Consider the following 16050-nt stretch of genomic DNA (forward strand, 5'->3'; position numbering starts at 1 on the left):
ACAGCGTTGGGGTTTTCCAAGCCCTTCAAATCTGATGCAAATGGGGATTAACCCTCACATTTGTTTCTCGCCTTCCCCAAGAGGTGGAGATCGTGGCATAGAAGCAAAGCTTGCAGGGCATTGCAGCACAAAAGGGGAGCTGGCCTTTGGCTGCCTGGCTGCCTCCAAATTTACCTCCAAAGCAGGGAGGGTGTTTCAGCAGGAAGGTTAAATCAGTGGATGGTCAAGATTTCGGAAATGCTTTTTTTCCTCAATTATACCTTAGGCTCTTGGCAAGGCAGGCTGAGTCACAGGCTGATAAAGCCTTCTCCAGGTTCACCCCAACACCCCTGTGTCTCACATCAACCATCACAGGGCTTAGTGCAAGGCACTAAGGGGGGCTGGAGGGGCAACAGGTTGGGGCTCAGGTGGACAAAATAATTTGGGAGCCATGGAGTGCCCCATATAAGCTCTCCACAAAATCAGTGTAGACCCGAGAGGATGTGGTTACACAGGCCAGGTTATACGGCCATGAGCAAAGCTCTGCTCTGTCCTTCCTTCAGGTCTGCTTTCCCATGAGCAAAGACGGCACTGCTGCATCACTTTTGGAATGCCACCATCTGCTGACAATGGGATGCAGAGCTTTCACCTTTCCTACAGCTTCGCTTCCCTCCTGCCACCCTGGGGGAGGTGGAGATGGCAGAGGGGAGGAAACAGACCTGCACCAGCTGTGCTCCTCCTGCACCCCTCTGTGTGCCCCGTGGGGTTCAGGCGCTGCTGACATTGCACAGCTCAGCTGAGCTGCACCCTGAGGCTGGCACAGAGGGTGCTGCTGGCCCTGTTTTACAGCTTGCTGCATCAGGAACACACCTGGGACAAACTGGAACAAGCAGGATTTAAAGGCCTACCAAGGGGCCACATTTCCTTTCCCGTCCAGACCACAAGCCGATGGCAGAGCCCAGGTTATTATATCTGTTGAAGGATGGTTGTGTTTGGGCCTCTGTGAGGACAGAGATTTTTAGACGTGTCTGACACATTTCAAAGCATTTCTGAGCTGTTCCTGGCTTCCTCTGCCAGGCAGGGAGGAGTTAAGATGGGAAGTGCAAGATGTGTCTGGTAATGGCACTGATGTGTGCGTCAGGTGTGTCTACGTCACCCGGCTGCCTTGGTCGCTTCCCAAGGCTGGGGCTGAGCTCTCCTTACCTTCCCCTGGTGCTGGGAAAAGCCTGGGATGGTCTAGCCTGGCTGACAGGGTCATGGACTCCATTCCAGTGCTGGCTGATGTACCCACTGTGCAGCCCCAGGCTCCCAAAGTCCCCAGGGCGCTGGCAGCCCTCCAGCCTGCTCTGCCACCTCCCATCTCACAGCCCAGGCAGTGGCACTGTGCTCAAGGGATTCACCCGAGGGCTGCCATTAAGGCACACGGTAAAAAAAATATCAATTTTCTATAACCATGGCTGTTCAGTTCCCCGGTGAATCAGGTAACTCCCTGTGTCCAGCCCCAAACCCCTCTCTGGCGCTCAGACACTCAGCTGGGGCACCTTTCTGCAGCCACAGATCATCTACAGGCAGAGTCACTGCAGAGGAGCTTCACCCTGTCCCCACATACCATGACAGCAGCCTGTGCCACAGCTCACATTCCCACAGTGATCTTGCTCCCAGACCCTGGGCTCTGGCTGAGCCCATCCCCTGCTCCTCCTGCCTTTACAGGGGTGTCCCCAGAGCAGAGGGGACAAGCCTGTACCCCAGGAACAGCCTACTCCAGCCACTCAGAGCACCTTTTCCAGGTGCAGGTGGGTTTGAAGCCCTAGAACATGGCATGGTACTTGGGCAGCCATTTGCCAACCTCATCCCCTGCCCTCTCACTCCTGGAGAACTGCCAGATCAAATCATGCAGAATATACACAAGGGGTTCAGCCAGAAGAGTTTTTAATTCAGAATTGGACAATTATGTGAATAATTTATTTTAAATGAAGTGCATTCGATGCTCTTGTCCAGGCTGGACATTGATTAGACCCAGACTTTCCTCTTGAACTTCATTGTGCAGTTGGATCCCTATAAATCTATGGGGCCTGATGGGATTCATCCAAGAATCCTCCAAGAGCTGCTCAATGTCATTACAGAGCTGCTCAACTACTTTTGAGCAGTCTTGGGAATCCAGAAGTCCCAGCTGACTGAAACCTGACAAATGTTGCCCCCATTTTGAAGGGCAAGGATTTGCTGACAGGTAAAATCAAATGGAAAGCATTTTTCTGGGAGGTATTGAAAAACACCTGGAGCACAATGCAGTCATTGGTCACAGCCAGTATGGCTTCATGAGGCCAAAGTCCTGCTCCTTGAACCTGACTTCCTTCTGTAACAAGGTACCCACCTAGCTGATCAAGGGACACCAGGTGATGAAATCTTTTTGGACTGAAGCAAAGTTTTTGATAATCTCACAGTATCCTTCTGGATAAAATATTCAGCACACACTTGGAGCTGAGCCCGGGAACAAGCTCCCCAGGGAAGTGATCACAGCACCAAGCATGACTGAGTTCAAGAAGTGTTTGGACAAAGCTCTCAGGCACATGATGGGAATCTTTGGGAGTCCTGTGCAGGGCCAGGTGTTGGACTCAATGATCCTGATGGATCCCTTCCAACTCAGCATATTCTATGAGTCTATGAAAGAAAGTGAGGAGCAAACTGGTTGTTTACTGGCCCAGATGCTTTGCAGCCTTTGGGCATCAGCAAAAAACCTCAGTCCCCCCACAAGAAAACTTGCCCGTTGCTGTCTGGGAGGAGGACAACCCCACAGAAGGCATGGAGGGTGTTGGTAGCCTCCATTACATGCCCACAGAGGCTTCTCCAGGCTGACACAGGACCCTGCTCATCCCCAAGTGACAGATGAACATGGTGCAGTCACAACCCTTATTTCTGTATGACAGCTCAGGGCTGCAGACAGCATTTTTGGGAGACTACTTGTGTCCAGATGTCACCATGTCTCCATCCCTGAGGAGGGCTGGGTGCTGGGCACAAGCCCCAGGGGAGGACAGCAGTCACCTCCACCTTGAACAGCTGAAGGCACCAGGATGGCCCAGAAACCACAAAGGAGATGCCGTCCCCCATCACAGGCTGCTTGCCATCAGGTCTGTGGGCCAGTACTGGTCATCCAGGTACTGGCTGCTGTCTGCAGCAGGGTCTGTGATGGGGCTGGGGGGCCGGGGGGGCAGGCTGTGGGCCAGCTCCTTCTCCCACTGCACCTCCACCAGTCTGTACAGCTCCATGGCTGTCTGAGCGTCCTCCACCGACGAGTGTCCTTTGCAGCCAACCTGAGAGAAGGGGGGAAAAGCCTTGTTAGATAAAAGGGGCAGTAAAAATCTCACAGGTCATGTTGTCTGCCTGCTTGGAAGGACACAAGTACTGTGGGTTTTGGAGATGGCAAAGGTTTGATGTAGACAAGGCCATTCAGGTATCTCTTCCACCTTTTTTGGAGGGCAGAGATCTTGTCCCCATTTTACTGAGATGCTTAATGGTCAGCTTGGGAGGTGCTCAGCTCTCCCAGCTTACTTACAGCCAGGAGCACTGAGTGTACAAGGTTCATCTCCACCTCACAGAGAACACACATGGAGGTGGGAGGACCAAACTGACCACACAGATTCATGGCTAACCCAGGGTTGTTTCCCGCTTCACAGATTTTCTGGTGCTTACCTGGATCTTTTTATGGAGCAGGAACCTGGCCAAGTTCTTGAGGGATACATTGGCTCTGACAGGCAGCCCTGCCCTCTTCTTCAGCACAGGGCTCTGGCTGGTGTCTCGAGTCCTCTCTTTCGGGTGGAAGTACTTCAGGGCTTGGAAGTCATTGTGGATGGCGTGTCCTACCACAATCTTGTCTTTCAAGATCTTCAGGATCTGGAAGAGTCACAGAGGGTTAGACAGACACCACAGCAAAAGAAACACCACTTAAGAGTAAAATAAGCCATTTTGTATTAAATTCAGTTCCTTGGCTTCTAGTTTTCAGGTTCTCAGAAGGAACAACAAGCAAGCAAACCAACCCACTGCACAGCTTCAGAGGCTCCCATTCCTGTGCTGTGCCTCAGAGGAGCCTAGCATAGGCCACCAAGAATCTCAATTTGTTTTTGACAGACAACACAGAGGCTTTTTGGCAATTTTTTAATTTCTCTTTTTTTCCTCACCTCTGCCTGGGCAGCCGTGAAGGGAATTGCATTCTTCATGTGCTGCTTGGTGATGCCACTCCAGCGTGTCCGGTAGTCCACGATGGGGAGCTCGGGCTGGACATACTTGTCATAGATGACATCCCCCTCATAGCTGACCACGGAGCACCGTGCCAGCTCGCTCAGCCTGCCCTGAGGACCTGTGCCCACCATCTCACAGTCGATGGCCACATACTTGCCTGGGCGCAGGACAAGGGAGGACGTCCTCACCTTCTTGGAGCTGCCATTTCCCTGGGAGAGAAGCACAGAGTGGTGCCTGGCTATACTGTCTGGAGAAGCAGATGGAGACAGGGACACAGACATGACCTGTTTGGGCTTGGGCACCTTGTCACAGAGCGGTGCCACGGTACCGTTTGCCTTGGTGAGTGTAGTGTGTGCCTCTAGCCCCGGCTCAGTGGTCTGACTGCCCAGGCGCCCATGGGGGCTCAGCAGCCCCTTCTGCTCCAGCATGGCCCGGCGCTCCATGAACCGTTGGTGCTTACGGCTCTTCTTCTTGCTGCGACCCTGCGGCGAGCTGGGATCCTTCGGGGCCTGAGCGCAGCCCCCTGGGGTGGGGACATGGGTGCCTTGAAGGGTGGGCGCGGAGACCTTCGGGGTGGGCAGCAGCGGGGTCATCTGTCCTTTGCCTGGTGGCATTCCTGCTGGAGCATGCACAGGGGGGCATGAGTGCCATGCGGACCGCACGCCTCGGTCAGAAAAGGACGCACACATCCCACGGCAAACCGCCCCCGGCCGGGGGGCACAGTCAGGAGATATGGGGCGAGGGAAGGCGGGGAGGGGACACGGACACACTGTCACACCCTGTCCCCATGCCTTTCCCCCCTCATTGCCCGGTCCCACACCGCCGCATTCGCGGTCCCAGGGCTCTGTCCACCCCCTCGCCCATCCGCAGCCCCCTGACCACGCCCCTACCCCCTCTGTCCCCCCCATTCCGTACTCCCTAGGGCCCTGTCTGCCCATTACCCGGGCCCTCTCTACCTCGCTCCAGGCCCCAGCGCCCTGCCCGCCCCGTTACCCATCCCCAGGCCCCAGCCGGCCCCCCCGGCCCCCCTGCCGGCCCCGGTGTCCCCGGTGTCCCCGCTGTCCCCGGCACTGACCGCTCCCGGCGCGGCTCACACGTGTCCGGCCCGGAAGCCGCCGCGCGCACATGCCCGGGCAAGTCCAGCCGTGGCCGCGCCCCCTGCTTCCCCATTGGCTGCGCCGAGCCGCTAATTTGCATGTGGGGGCGGGGCTTCGGCCGCACCAGGGGTCCTCGGGATTTTGGGAATTTGTGGGAGTCTCGGCGCCCCACACCTGGAGCTTGCAACCCAGACTGGGTGATGGTCAGGGCTTCAAGCCTGTCCCACCTCTGCCCCTGGTAGAAAGGGATCCTCCGTGGTGTTGGTTTGGGGTGGGATGCCCAGCTCCACGGCCCGGAGCGCAGCCTGGCACGGATGTGCTGCAGTTTTCCTGTGTGTTTTCCTGACCTTGTGGGCGTCCCTTCGTCCTGCAGGCGGGCTGAGCTGGAGCACGGCAGCTTGGGGTTTGCATCCTCCAGGCTCTCCCAGGATGCTCCCCAGAGTTGTGGAGGGCAGCTCCGGCTGGGGCACAGTTGAAGGTGGGGTTTCAGACCTGCCTCGCGTTGCTTCACTCTCAAGGCTCACCAAAGCAATGTCCGAGGTGGTCAGAAGAGGAGTAGGGCCACAGGCAGCCCCAGCCACCAGCTTGTCCCCATGCGTTCAGCATCGCTGCAGAGACCATGTGCCCTAGGGCAGACTGTGACTTGTTGTGGTGGGATGAGCCATACAACAACAAAATCACTAGTCTTCCACAGGGAACCAGGCACCGTGTCCATCCTCATCCCTCTGGGCCTTGCTGGGAGTGTTCCCTCTCCCTGCTGCCGATGGGCCTCACAGGGATGCAGGACAAGTGTTTTCAAATCCACTGTTCTCCCTTTCCACCACCCATTAGCTTCTCTAGCCTGGTCAGAAAGAAAATATTTGATTACCCTGTGACTTATTTTCCTCATATTTCTTTTCTGTTTTTCTTTTCATCAGTAAACCTCTTCCTTAACTCAGTTGCTCCACGTTTTGCGTTTCTTGCTTCCATCCCTGCTGTTCAGCTAATTAATCTCCTTTTAATGATACTCATTGAAGTGTCTCACAATATCTTGCTAGGGAGTCCTGTCAGGTCTCTATGTAGAAATTTATACAATTTTCTGGTGGTTTTGGTGAAACTGTGCATTACAGCTCTTGGAGATGGTTCATTTTGTACTCCTGGGCCTCTTCACCCTGTTTTTTTCCCTGTAAATGAGGTGTGAGCTTACTATCGCCACAGAAGTGATGGCAAACTTGAGCCTTGCTGTGAAGGACATGGGCTTGCATTTCTCCTCCAGCTCTGGCTGGATAAAGAGGTGGTATCACTGCCTGCTTTTCTCCCTCACACCCTGCATAATATGATGAGAGATTCAAGTGCCTGGCTGAGAGCTTCTCTCTGGACACACTGCTGTTCCACTCATGGGTCTGATCACTCTTGGCTTGTCCACAACAAACCCATCCATCTTCCTTCCTTTCTTCCCAGGATGTATGATTTGCATTCTCTTTTAGAGTACAAATTTTTAGCTGTACCCTCATGATTACAAAGAAACCTCAACAGAAGAAATTATGGCATGTGGGGAGAAAGCAAGAAGCTTTTCCTGGTTTTCCAAAGTGACCAGACTTGGGAAACCTGATAGTCCAGGATGCAAGGGGACAGTGCTATCATTTTTTTCCCTACCCCATATACAAAGATGGAGGTGAAAAAAAGTCAAAATATCCTTGAAAGTCAAAATAACTTAGAAAGTGTGCTGTGGCATCCTGTGATCCCACTGACTCCTGGATCCTCACCAGATGGTTCTCCCACAGTAGATATTTCTCCCTTTGGTAAAAGTCGTGTGTTGAACAGGGACGCTACTCACCTCTCCAGGGTCCTGGGGCCATGCTGGGGATGGAGGGGTGGGCACCAGATGGTAGAAATCATATTTCAGATGTGGCAGATGAGCTGAGATAAAGGCAGAGCGTGCCAGAGCCCGGGAGAGGTTTCTGCGGTGTTTGCACAATTTGAAATAATAACGAAATCTGTAAAACTCTGGGTAGAGCACGACTAGAATAACAGCCTAAATTTGTCAGATGAATAATTTACTAGAAGTGATTGGCTGTGCTCCAAGTGAGATGAGCACCAGCCTGGTTTCAGGCTGAGCAGCCCGGGTGTCTCTGTCCTCAGCTGGGAGCTGGTCCCTCTCCTGCCACCTGGTCATTGCTCTGCCACTAAAGCTGGTCTCTAGACAAGGTGCCTTCCCCCAGGTCATCATTTCCCAAGGCTGCAGGCATTCCCACAGAGCTCCTGGTGCCCTCCAGAAGGTGTCTGCTCTTTATTTTCAAGGCACTGCTTTGCAGAGTGGAGGTGGTGGAAGTGGGTATGTGTCTCTGGCTCCAGGCTCGTGGACTCATCCATCCTCTGCCTCTTTCCCTCCTCCAACCACTTGTCTGTCCTCGGCCATGGTGCAGAGTGGATGGAAGAACAGACACATCTTGACATTTGGGATGGGAAGGGAGATGAAGTCCCAGTGCTGAGAGGAGATGGCAACTGCAGCCTCAGCAAGCAATTAACGTGATCATGTTTATGAATGCACATCAGTAATTTCAGGTAAACTCCCCAAGAGCAGTGCTGCAGGCAAACAAAGCCTCCTGCCCACCCGGGAGCCTGCCAGCAGGCCCTGCCAGTGCCAGCACATTCCTGCTGGGACTCTAAACTGCTTCATTTCCTCGTGCCAGTCTGGACATGCATTGTTTTGTCTCCTATTACCTTGATCCCAGAGCTCCTCTTTGCAGCATTGGTTGCACCATGTCCTCCTGGACCTCTCTGTTCCCTCCCTGCCAAGGGGGATGATTGGTGGGAATGGGACAGGTTAACTCAGAAAAGGCAGCAAGGACCCAGCCTTGCCTCCAGGGGTGATGAGGGATCACTTCCCTCTGCCTGGTGCCTCCCCGTCATCCACCTGTGGTTGGGGAACCTCACCTCACCAGGGCTCTCTGAGCTGCTCCTGTTACTCTAAGTAGGCTTGTGGCATGGCTGGTTTGGCCCACCAGCTTCCAGAAGATCAAACAGAAGCTGGGAAGCTCAGAAATAGGTTGGGCTAGTGACCAATTGCTGGACCTGACTTCCTTTAGAGAAAGAAAGTCTCATCATGATGGAGCACCTGGAAGTACCAGCACCATCCTTTGGTGCAAGGGACCAGCTGGGGCAGCCAGTGCCATGTGGCTGAGGTGTCCCCAGCTGGCAGCCTGAGGCCACCAGCACGAGGATGTCAGAACAGACAGGCACCGTGCCACTCCCTGGCCTTTGCCGTGATGGGTTTCAGAGCACTGCAGCCCTCTTAGTCCATAGCAGAGGCCCAGCAGAGGGATTCCTGCAGGACTCCTCCGTTGCCGTGCTGGGATCCCTATCCTGAGCCCACCTGTGCAAAACCTCCAGGAGACTGTGTCCCTGCTGGCTAAGGACAGGGATGGACTGTGTGTGAGAGCGCCTGCTCAGCTGTGAAGAGTACTCAGTGCTGGAAAGTTGTGCTTGGAAGGCAGAAAACCTTTTCCTTTCCCTCTGAGCACCAAGAGCCTCCCTATTCCTCTGACATCTCCTCCAGCACTCCACGGGAATTGCCTGTACTCCTCCAGCACAGACAGATCTTCTCTTCAGTCATGTCCTGGAGTGCTCCAGGGATGCTGCCAGGGATAAGGAGGGACGGATGCTCCCAGAGCAGGAGGTGAGGGAGGATGATGCTGCCATCCATCTCCCCCCTCGCTCCCCATTTTCTGGCTCACCCCCAGGAGAGCAGTGAGCAATTATGGTCCACGCGGAAGCTTCATTATTGCCCTGTCGTGGCCTCGTTTGATGAGATGTTTTATTGCCAAACTTATTAAAAGTGAAACGTGTGGTTTCTGCGCAGCAATTTCCTGTCTGCAGTGATAAGCCGGGCTCTGCCCGCTGTGTAATAAACAGTTATTTTATGTACAGCTCTGGCTGGGGTGACAAGGAAGGGAGAGGGCCTGGCTCGTGTTAATTGCGATGGTTAATGGGATCTATACTGGGAGCTACGTGTGAGGAGGTGCGTGCCCTTCCCCTGCCATGTTCTGTGACAGAGGTGGCCCCTGGTGGTTTCATGCTCTGGGTGTTGGCAGTGGGGACTGTGCAGGGTCTCCTCCCCACAGCACAGGGAACAAGAAGGATTAGTCTGAAAGCTCCTCCTCACCTGCCTGCTCTCAGCCCTTGGTCACAACCTGAGCAAATGAGGGACCTGCTGTGACCCCCCTGGTATGAGACTCCATCCCCTGCAAGGGCTGCCTGTGAGCTCTGCTGATTCCACCCCTGCAGGAGGCTGGAGGGAGCTCCAAAATCTGGGAGTTTCGCTTCATCTTCTCCAGATCCTCCCATCTGCCCAAGAACCTCTCTGTCTGCAGTGGCATTTGCAGGTGATGCTGGTGGCCAAAGCCTGGAGCATCTACCATGTCACCTCCCACTGTCCCTCCTTGGCTGCCTGCAGCAGACAGGTGCTAGAGAGGAGACAGTAAATTCAGGAGCCATAAATTCAACAGGCACACTAATGTCACAGAAAACCTGTGTCACTGCTGAGCTTGGAGAAGCAGAACTCTGATAAATATTAGCAAAGCTGATAAATATAGTTTCATTTTGTCAGAAACAAAGTGTCCTCATTAGCTGTGTGGTCTGTATTTTCGTTTAATTACATCTTTTAAATACATTTTGAAAGGAAGCAGCTTTTTAAAATGCAAGGTGTCAAAACTGCATTTACAAAAATCCTGATTGCCTTTTTTTTTTTTTTTTTTTTTTTTCCCCCAGACCTGGCCAAAGCTATTAATTCAACTCAAGCTGAAAGTGCATAACTTTCCCCAATAAACAATTTGTCAGAAAAATTCCTCCTGGCTCTGGGAGAACTGTTTGTTATTTGTCAGCAGTCAAAACCCTGTTGGGTATTTCCCATCTGAGTTCTTTTCTTAACAGCATCTTTATTGGTCTGGGAATTAAGAGTGGAAGATGTGATACTTGCTATTCATTGCAGTCATCCCAAATGCCACTCATCTCATCAGGCCATGGCTCCACAAAGCAAAAGCCCCTCTCCTTTTCTTCAATGCACCATTTTTGGTACCCGTGGGGCATTTCATCCCAAATTTCCTCCCTTCATCCTCCTGATCCTGCAGTTTGCAACGGTATCCCCAAGCTTGGAGTCACATCCCTATCTCCTGCATCCATCCCCATCCCTGCTGCCCATTTCAGCCTCTTGCTGGGCAAACTCCCTCCATTGCCAGCTCGGGCCCTCATTAATTTGTATTGCAGCGTGTGTTGTGGGCTGACGTGTAATTAGAGCTCCTGAAGCCTGTCTCATGCTGTAATTGCCATGACAGGGGCCACAGCATATCCGCTTGTTAATTAGTAAACCACAATATCCCGGGGGCTCGTTGAGAGCCGCCTTAATTGTATTTCAGCTGGAACAGAGGGATAATTACCCTTTGCTAGCACTGCCACTTTTAAATTCTTAAAAAAAAAAAAAGAAAAAAAAAAGAAAATAAAGGAAAGGAAAGGAAAACCCAAACCAAGCTCCTCTGCAACTTCCCCCCCCCCCCCCCCCCCCCCCCTTGGCTGCCCAGGGACCTGGTTTTGTCCCCAGGCTGGAGGGGAAGGGCTGTGGAGCTCAGCAGTGTGGGAACAGGATGCCAAGAGATTTGCTCAGGACACCTTCAAACTGGTGATGACTGAGCTGCCCCTGCTCTGAGGATGCTTCTGTGTCCCTGCACATGGGACTCTGCTGGGAACCCCATTTGTGGATGCAGACTGGCTTGGTGGGCATACTGTTTGATGGGAATCCCATTCTGGACAGCGAGCAACGCCCTGGCATCACCACCAGGCACCTCCACTGGCTTTGAGGAACAGTCTGTGTCCAGGGAGGAGGGAGACTTTGGCTTCCCATCAGACAGAGGGTGCTGCAGTCCCCTCAGAATGGGAGTGGGAGCTGCTGCAGGCTGCAGGAAGGAGGCTGTGGACCTTGCAGGGCTCAGTGTAACTGTACATTGCTGCCAAGGGTGTGCTTGTATTCCACATCCCCAGCACTCTTGGAGTAACAGCAGCACCTCAGCATGCTCAGTGCTGGAAGTCTCTTCTCCTGCAAACCCTGCAGCAATGTGGGATCAGCCTGCCTGGCTTTAATGGACCCCAGAGGCGAATCATCTCCCTTCTCCATTCCTTTCTTGTCCAACTTCACCTCACTGGGCAGCTGGGAGTCTTCTGGGACCTGGTTAAAGCTTTTTGCTCCCACAGGAAGGATGTCCCTACAAGGTACGTGTGTGTCTGTGTCTCTTGCAGCAGTCATGGGGGGACCACAGAGCTTTGGTGACAGATGGAGGTGCTGAGGTGCAGCATCACCCTTCTGTGGGCACCACAGACTCCAGAGCACCTCTACACAGGAGCTGTTGTCTGGTCAAAGCTCTTTGGGGGAGGTTAACCTGGGAAGAGGACCTGGCCTGTGACATACATCCTTTTTCCTGTGCTTCTCCCCAAACCAACACAAAGAGCTCAGCCATCATCAGCCCTGCTGATGTTTCCTGCTGTTCAAAAACTCGTATAATGGAAAACTGGCCTTTGGGACCTGGTTTGTGAATTGGCTTAAATAATAGTCCTGGCTCTCTCCTGGGAAGCTACATGGAGGTCAGCCTTGAAGAAAAGATCAGTACAGTGGCTCCAAGCATTAGTAAAAAGACGTAACCGAGGCAAAGAACCTTGAACATAATTACAGCCTAAGAGCTGTGATGGGAACTCAACGACCTGAAGCCATCTCCTGGACCTGAATGCAATCAACAGATTGACACTGCTGGGTCCTGAAGGCTGGTTTTTGGAAGCCATGCACCAGGGTTGAATGCCAGAGCAGGCAGTGAAGCAGCACAGGTGCCCGTTCCAAAGACCGGAGCTAGAAAAGGGTCTCAAATGCCATGGAAGAACCAGATGGAGGCAACCACTGGAACACTCTGCACGTAATTGAGAGCACCTTCAAGGGTGAGCACAGAGTGGCTGCCCACCTCCAGGATGCTCTCCACTGCTGCCATGCTAGTCACTGTCATTAGAGCTGGGAATGGAGTTTATAGTTGAGTAACCACAACAACTTTGCACAAATTAAACAACATACTGTGGGTTAATTAGATTTCTTACCGCTGCCTCCATTAACCTAGCCCTGTCATCTGCTGTCAGAGCCCCTTCAAAATTCATATTTGAGGCATTATCACTGGGAGATGTGGATGGATAAGTCTCTCCCTGGGCAACCTTACCAGCGTGGACATGGGCGGCACATGCCACCTTCTCTTCTTGAAAACCCCTTGGTGCAACAGTTGGGGCCAAGTGGAGAGGCAGTTGTCCTCCAGGAGTGCAGATATCCCAGCTGGCATTTCCCGCCTCAGATGATCTTTAAGGAAAAACAGGTGCTTTTGCAGCAGTCTGTCTCTCATTATCCACAGGGTGCCGTGTGAATGCAAATAAACAAATGAGACCCCTTCAACAACATCTGAGAATGTGGCTCCATATTTTGAAGCCAATTTCCTTAGACTGTGTCAGGGCCTGTTTTGTGTTTGCCAGACAATTATGTGGCTAATGAGGACAGCCACGGTTACATCAGGCAGGATTAGGAGGAATAAGGCATCAAATGTTGCAGTGCTTAAGACAACTGCTAACTAATGGGGGCTTGGAGGGCACGTCCCGTGGGCAGGTGCTCCTCACAGGAATTCTGGTTCTGTTTGGAAGGAGATGGAGCAGGCAGTGGACAGCAGGCAGGCTGGCCAGAAGGTGTGGAAGGCTTTGGGTCCCTGCATGGTGGCTGTGCCCATGGGGAATGAGAAAGTTTGACTATTTAGGGAAAGTAGCGTCACGCACCTGACCCTGAGTTTGTCCCATGAAGGCAAAGACAGACATGAGTGTTCTGATGGAGAAGGAGGCACCAGCCAAGACCACCCCACAAATGCAGCAAAAGGGGATCAAAAGCAAGAGGGAAGCTGAACCTCACCACTGAGATCACCAAGAAAATGCTATTTTAGCTGAAACCTTCCCATCCTGACTGGCTGACAATCAGGACAGGCTATGTGCAGTGTTCCTGCAGGGCTGTGGATGCCTTCTGCCCCCCTGAAGAGGGTTAGGAAGGAAAGCAGGGATGATGCCTGGTGTTGCAGTGAGACCCCACTCCCTGAGTGATATGGGGACACGTGCACAGCCAGCTGTGACTTTTGGATGCCTCCTCCCAGCCACCTCTCTTCCAGCTCCTCTTCTGCCTGCTCTGCCACCACAATCTCCCAACAATCAATGAACCAGATTCTCCCTTGAGTGCTGGGTGGCTGTGCCACTGCTCCCAGCAGGTGCCCTTGGTCATGTTCAGTGAATTCCTACAACTGCAGCACCCTGGGAGAGCAGCCAATGTGACTGTAATGCTGAACAGAGGGGCTTAGTTTATTCCCCTTTGGACCCTCCTCCTCCTGAACTCATCCCACATTTCAGCTGTGTCTTCTACAAAAGCCTCTCATCTGAAGTGAACAAGGACAGGTTCACCTGCAGATGGATGGATGCACAGTGACAACTGTGGCAGAGGTGCCTCCACATGTTCATCTGAAGACCTGAGCAGGAGACTGTCCAGATCCAACAACCTCAAGATGTCAACCACCACTGAACCCAATTCTGTGCCAACCCTCTGATGCACCCTCTGGTTGGATCCCATCACAGCAAGGCACAGACCTGAGCACCTCATCCTCAGATTCATCTCCCTCTCTTGTCATTGCCAACAGGGAGCTTAATCTCAGAGCCCAGTGGTTCACCAAGTCATCCTGAAGTCCAGGGGCCTAGGAGAAGCACACACAGCTCATGGAGATGCCCTAAACCCTCTTGCTGACTCTGCTCCAGGCCCAGTCCCAGAGTCTCAGCCCAGCCCCGAGCTGCTACCACAAACTGCAGGCCCCAGTACCCCAAGGACACCTTCCCTGTCCCTGCAGTGGCCACCCCACCTGTGCCTTCCACCTGTCTTCCTTGAAGAAGATGGCACATGTGCTGAAGAGCTTCCCTTGAGCACAGCCACTGGATTGCTCTCCGTATGACTAATTTGCACCCTAATTGGTGTGGAAACAAATGCCAGAAAGTGCTGGAATACTGAAAAGTGAAGCTCTCCATCTTGGTTTCCTTCAGGGAAATGGTCTTAATTAAGTGTCTTGCAAACAGAGATAATTCCCAGCTACGTGTTGAAACAGGAGCCGGGGTGGAGGGTGCGGCTGACACTAGCATCTTCTCCTTGCTGGGTCTTCTTGGCCATTGTAAAGCTCATCCAGGGTGTGGATTCCTCAGACCTCTGTGTCTCCAGGGCTTAGCCAGCCCTGCCTGGACCTGCACAACATCCCCATGGCTTTTGCACTTCCACTGGTGCTCCTTAGCCCCCAGAACACCTTCCCATTTTATCAGTCCCTCCTGTACTGACTCCAGTGGTGTTGACACTGTCCCTATGATTTCCACCAGCATTTATATTATGGTTGTTCAAGCTTCATATCACTCATTAATCATCCTTGAGCTTTTCACTGGGGCTCCTTCTGTATGAATTTACTCTGGAGAAGCAATTCCATCCCCACTCCCCTTGGTGGGTAGTCCCAGCCATCCCACACATCTGGCAGCCCTTCAAGCCCTGATGATGGGAACGTGCCAGGAGGGGTTGCACGTGCCAAGAAAACTGGAGTGGCCTCATGTTGCTTTGCTGGGCATGCTGGAGCCCATGGCAATGTGCCAGCACCATGGGAGACACCCAGCAAGCCCTGGCACAGGTGGGAAGGGGACTCTGGGGTTGCAGGGTGACATGGAGAGTAGCTGGACCTGGCACTGTTGCCTTCAGAGCATGGCTGGCACTGAGATGCCCCAGCCCCTTCCCCTTCCCCATGGCCTCGCTGTGCACAGCTGTTCCCTTAGAAATATCTGTTGCCATGGTTTTTCCAAAGAAAACACATCTCTCCCCCCCCCCCCCCCTTCCCCACCAGCACTCCCCACCGCCTTAACCTTGTGACAGCAGTGATGACGTGGCTCCCTAAGAAAGGCCACTTCATGTAACTATGGTAACAATTAGCTTTCTCTTGGTTTTACCTCGGGGGGTGTCGCTGGGGAGAGGGACCCAGAGCTGCTGTCCTGGAGCAGGTGCTTCCCCTGGCCTTGCACCCAGAGCCAGGGCTGGCAAGTGCTGCAGCATCCCAGACAGGTGCGTCACTTGGGCATAGGGATGTCTGCAGTCCGCCTTCATCTCAGGTGATGGGGACAATCCCCCTGTATAGCTGGATACACCCTGGGACCCTACAGAAGCCCTAAAAATCTCAGCAAGACTCTGCTGGCCTTCAGCAGTGGCTGGTGCAGGGAGAGGGTGCGGAGCATCTCCTAAGGCACAGGAATGGTGGGAGCATCTGCATCGCCTGGGCTCACTCTAAAAGCGTGGGGAAAAGAAGGGTGGGAAGCAGCCGGTTGTGCTGGAGAAGGATTGGGAGCCAGCTTGGATTTTGGGGCTGGGAGCACAGCAGGGGCATCCATAGCCTGAATGAGAGGTCTGCAATGGTGCCTCTGCTCCCGGCAGCGGGAGGGTAAACACGGTGCACAGCCGCTCCTTAGGTACATACGAGTCACAGCTGTCGACTGCAGCAACTAAAATAAGCATTTTCCTGCTTTTAATTCCTCTGAGCCCAGCAGAGCCCACTCAGCACCAGGAGAGGAGCTGGAGTCTATTCTTAGCTCTGCAGGGAAGGGAGCAGGAGTCCCTGCATTGCTGTCATGCAGGTTTGGGGGCTGC

At 53.2% G+C, this 16050-nt stretch overlaps 1 protein-coding gene across 4 annotated transcripts; it reads right to left on the reverse strand.

Moving 5' to 3' along the window:
* Positions 1-1773: 1773 nt before the first annotated feature.
* AEN (apoptosis enhancing nuclease) lies at positions 1774-5363 on the reverse strand. Of its 4 annotated transcripts, none has more exons than XM_066196525.1 (4): positions 5288-5363; positions 4152-4831; positions 3667-3867; positions 1774-3287 (listed from the first exon to the last, which is right to left on the reverse strand). In XM_066196525.1, the coding sequence occupies exons 1-4, from the start codon at positions 5337-5339 to the stop codon at positions 3084-3086; spliced, it is 1137 nt and encodes a 378-aa protein (XP_066052622.1). In that variant the 5' UTR covers positions 5340-5363; the 3' UTR covers positions 1774-3083. The 4 variants fall into 4 exon arrangements, with proteins under 4 accessions (XP_066052622.1, XP_066052620.1, XP_066052621.1 ...); XM_066196523.1 differs by having other exon boundaries at positions 1775-3287; positions 4152-4828; positions 5288-5326; XM_066196524.1 differs by lacking the exon at positions 5288-5363 and having other exon boundaries at positions 1775-3287; positions 4152-4421; positions 4515-5012.
* Between the last annotated feature and the right edge of the window lie 10687 nt (positions 5364-16050).

The sequence above is a fragment of the Chamaea fasciata genome, unplaced genomic scaffold (genome assembly GCF_029207755.1).
Source record: "Chamaea fasciata isolate MVZ Bird 193981 ecotype frontalis unplaced genomic scaffold, bChaFas1.0.hap1 SCAF_14, whole genome shotgun sequence".
NCBI classification, from domain to species: Eukaryota; Metazoa; Chordata; class Aves; order Passeriformes; family Sylviidae; genus Chamaea; species Chamaea fasciata.

Coding starts and splice junctions, on each gene's coding strand:
- AEN (XM_066196522.1), bottom strand. CDS start 4,901: ATGTGTGCGTCCTTTTCTGACCGAGGCGTGCGGTCCGCATGGCACTCA. Junction 3,868..4,151: donor TCACGGCTGCCCAGGCAGAG/GTGAGGAAAAAA, acceptor TGACTCTTCCAG/ATCCTGAAGATCTTGAAAGA. Junction 3,288..3,666: donor TGCTCCATAAAAAGATCCAG/GTAAGCACCAGA, acceptor CCCTTCTCTCAG/GTTGGCTGCAAAGGACACTC.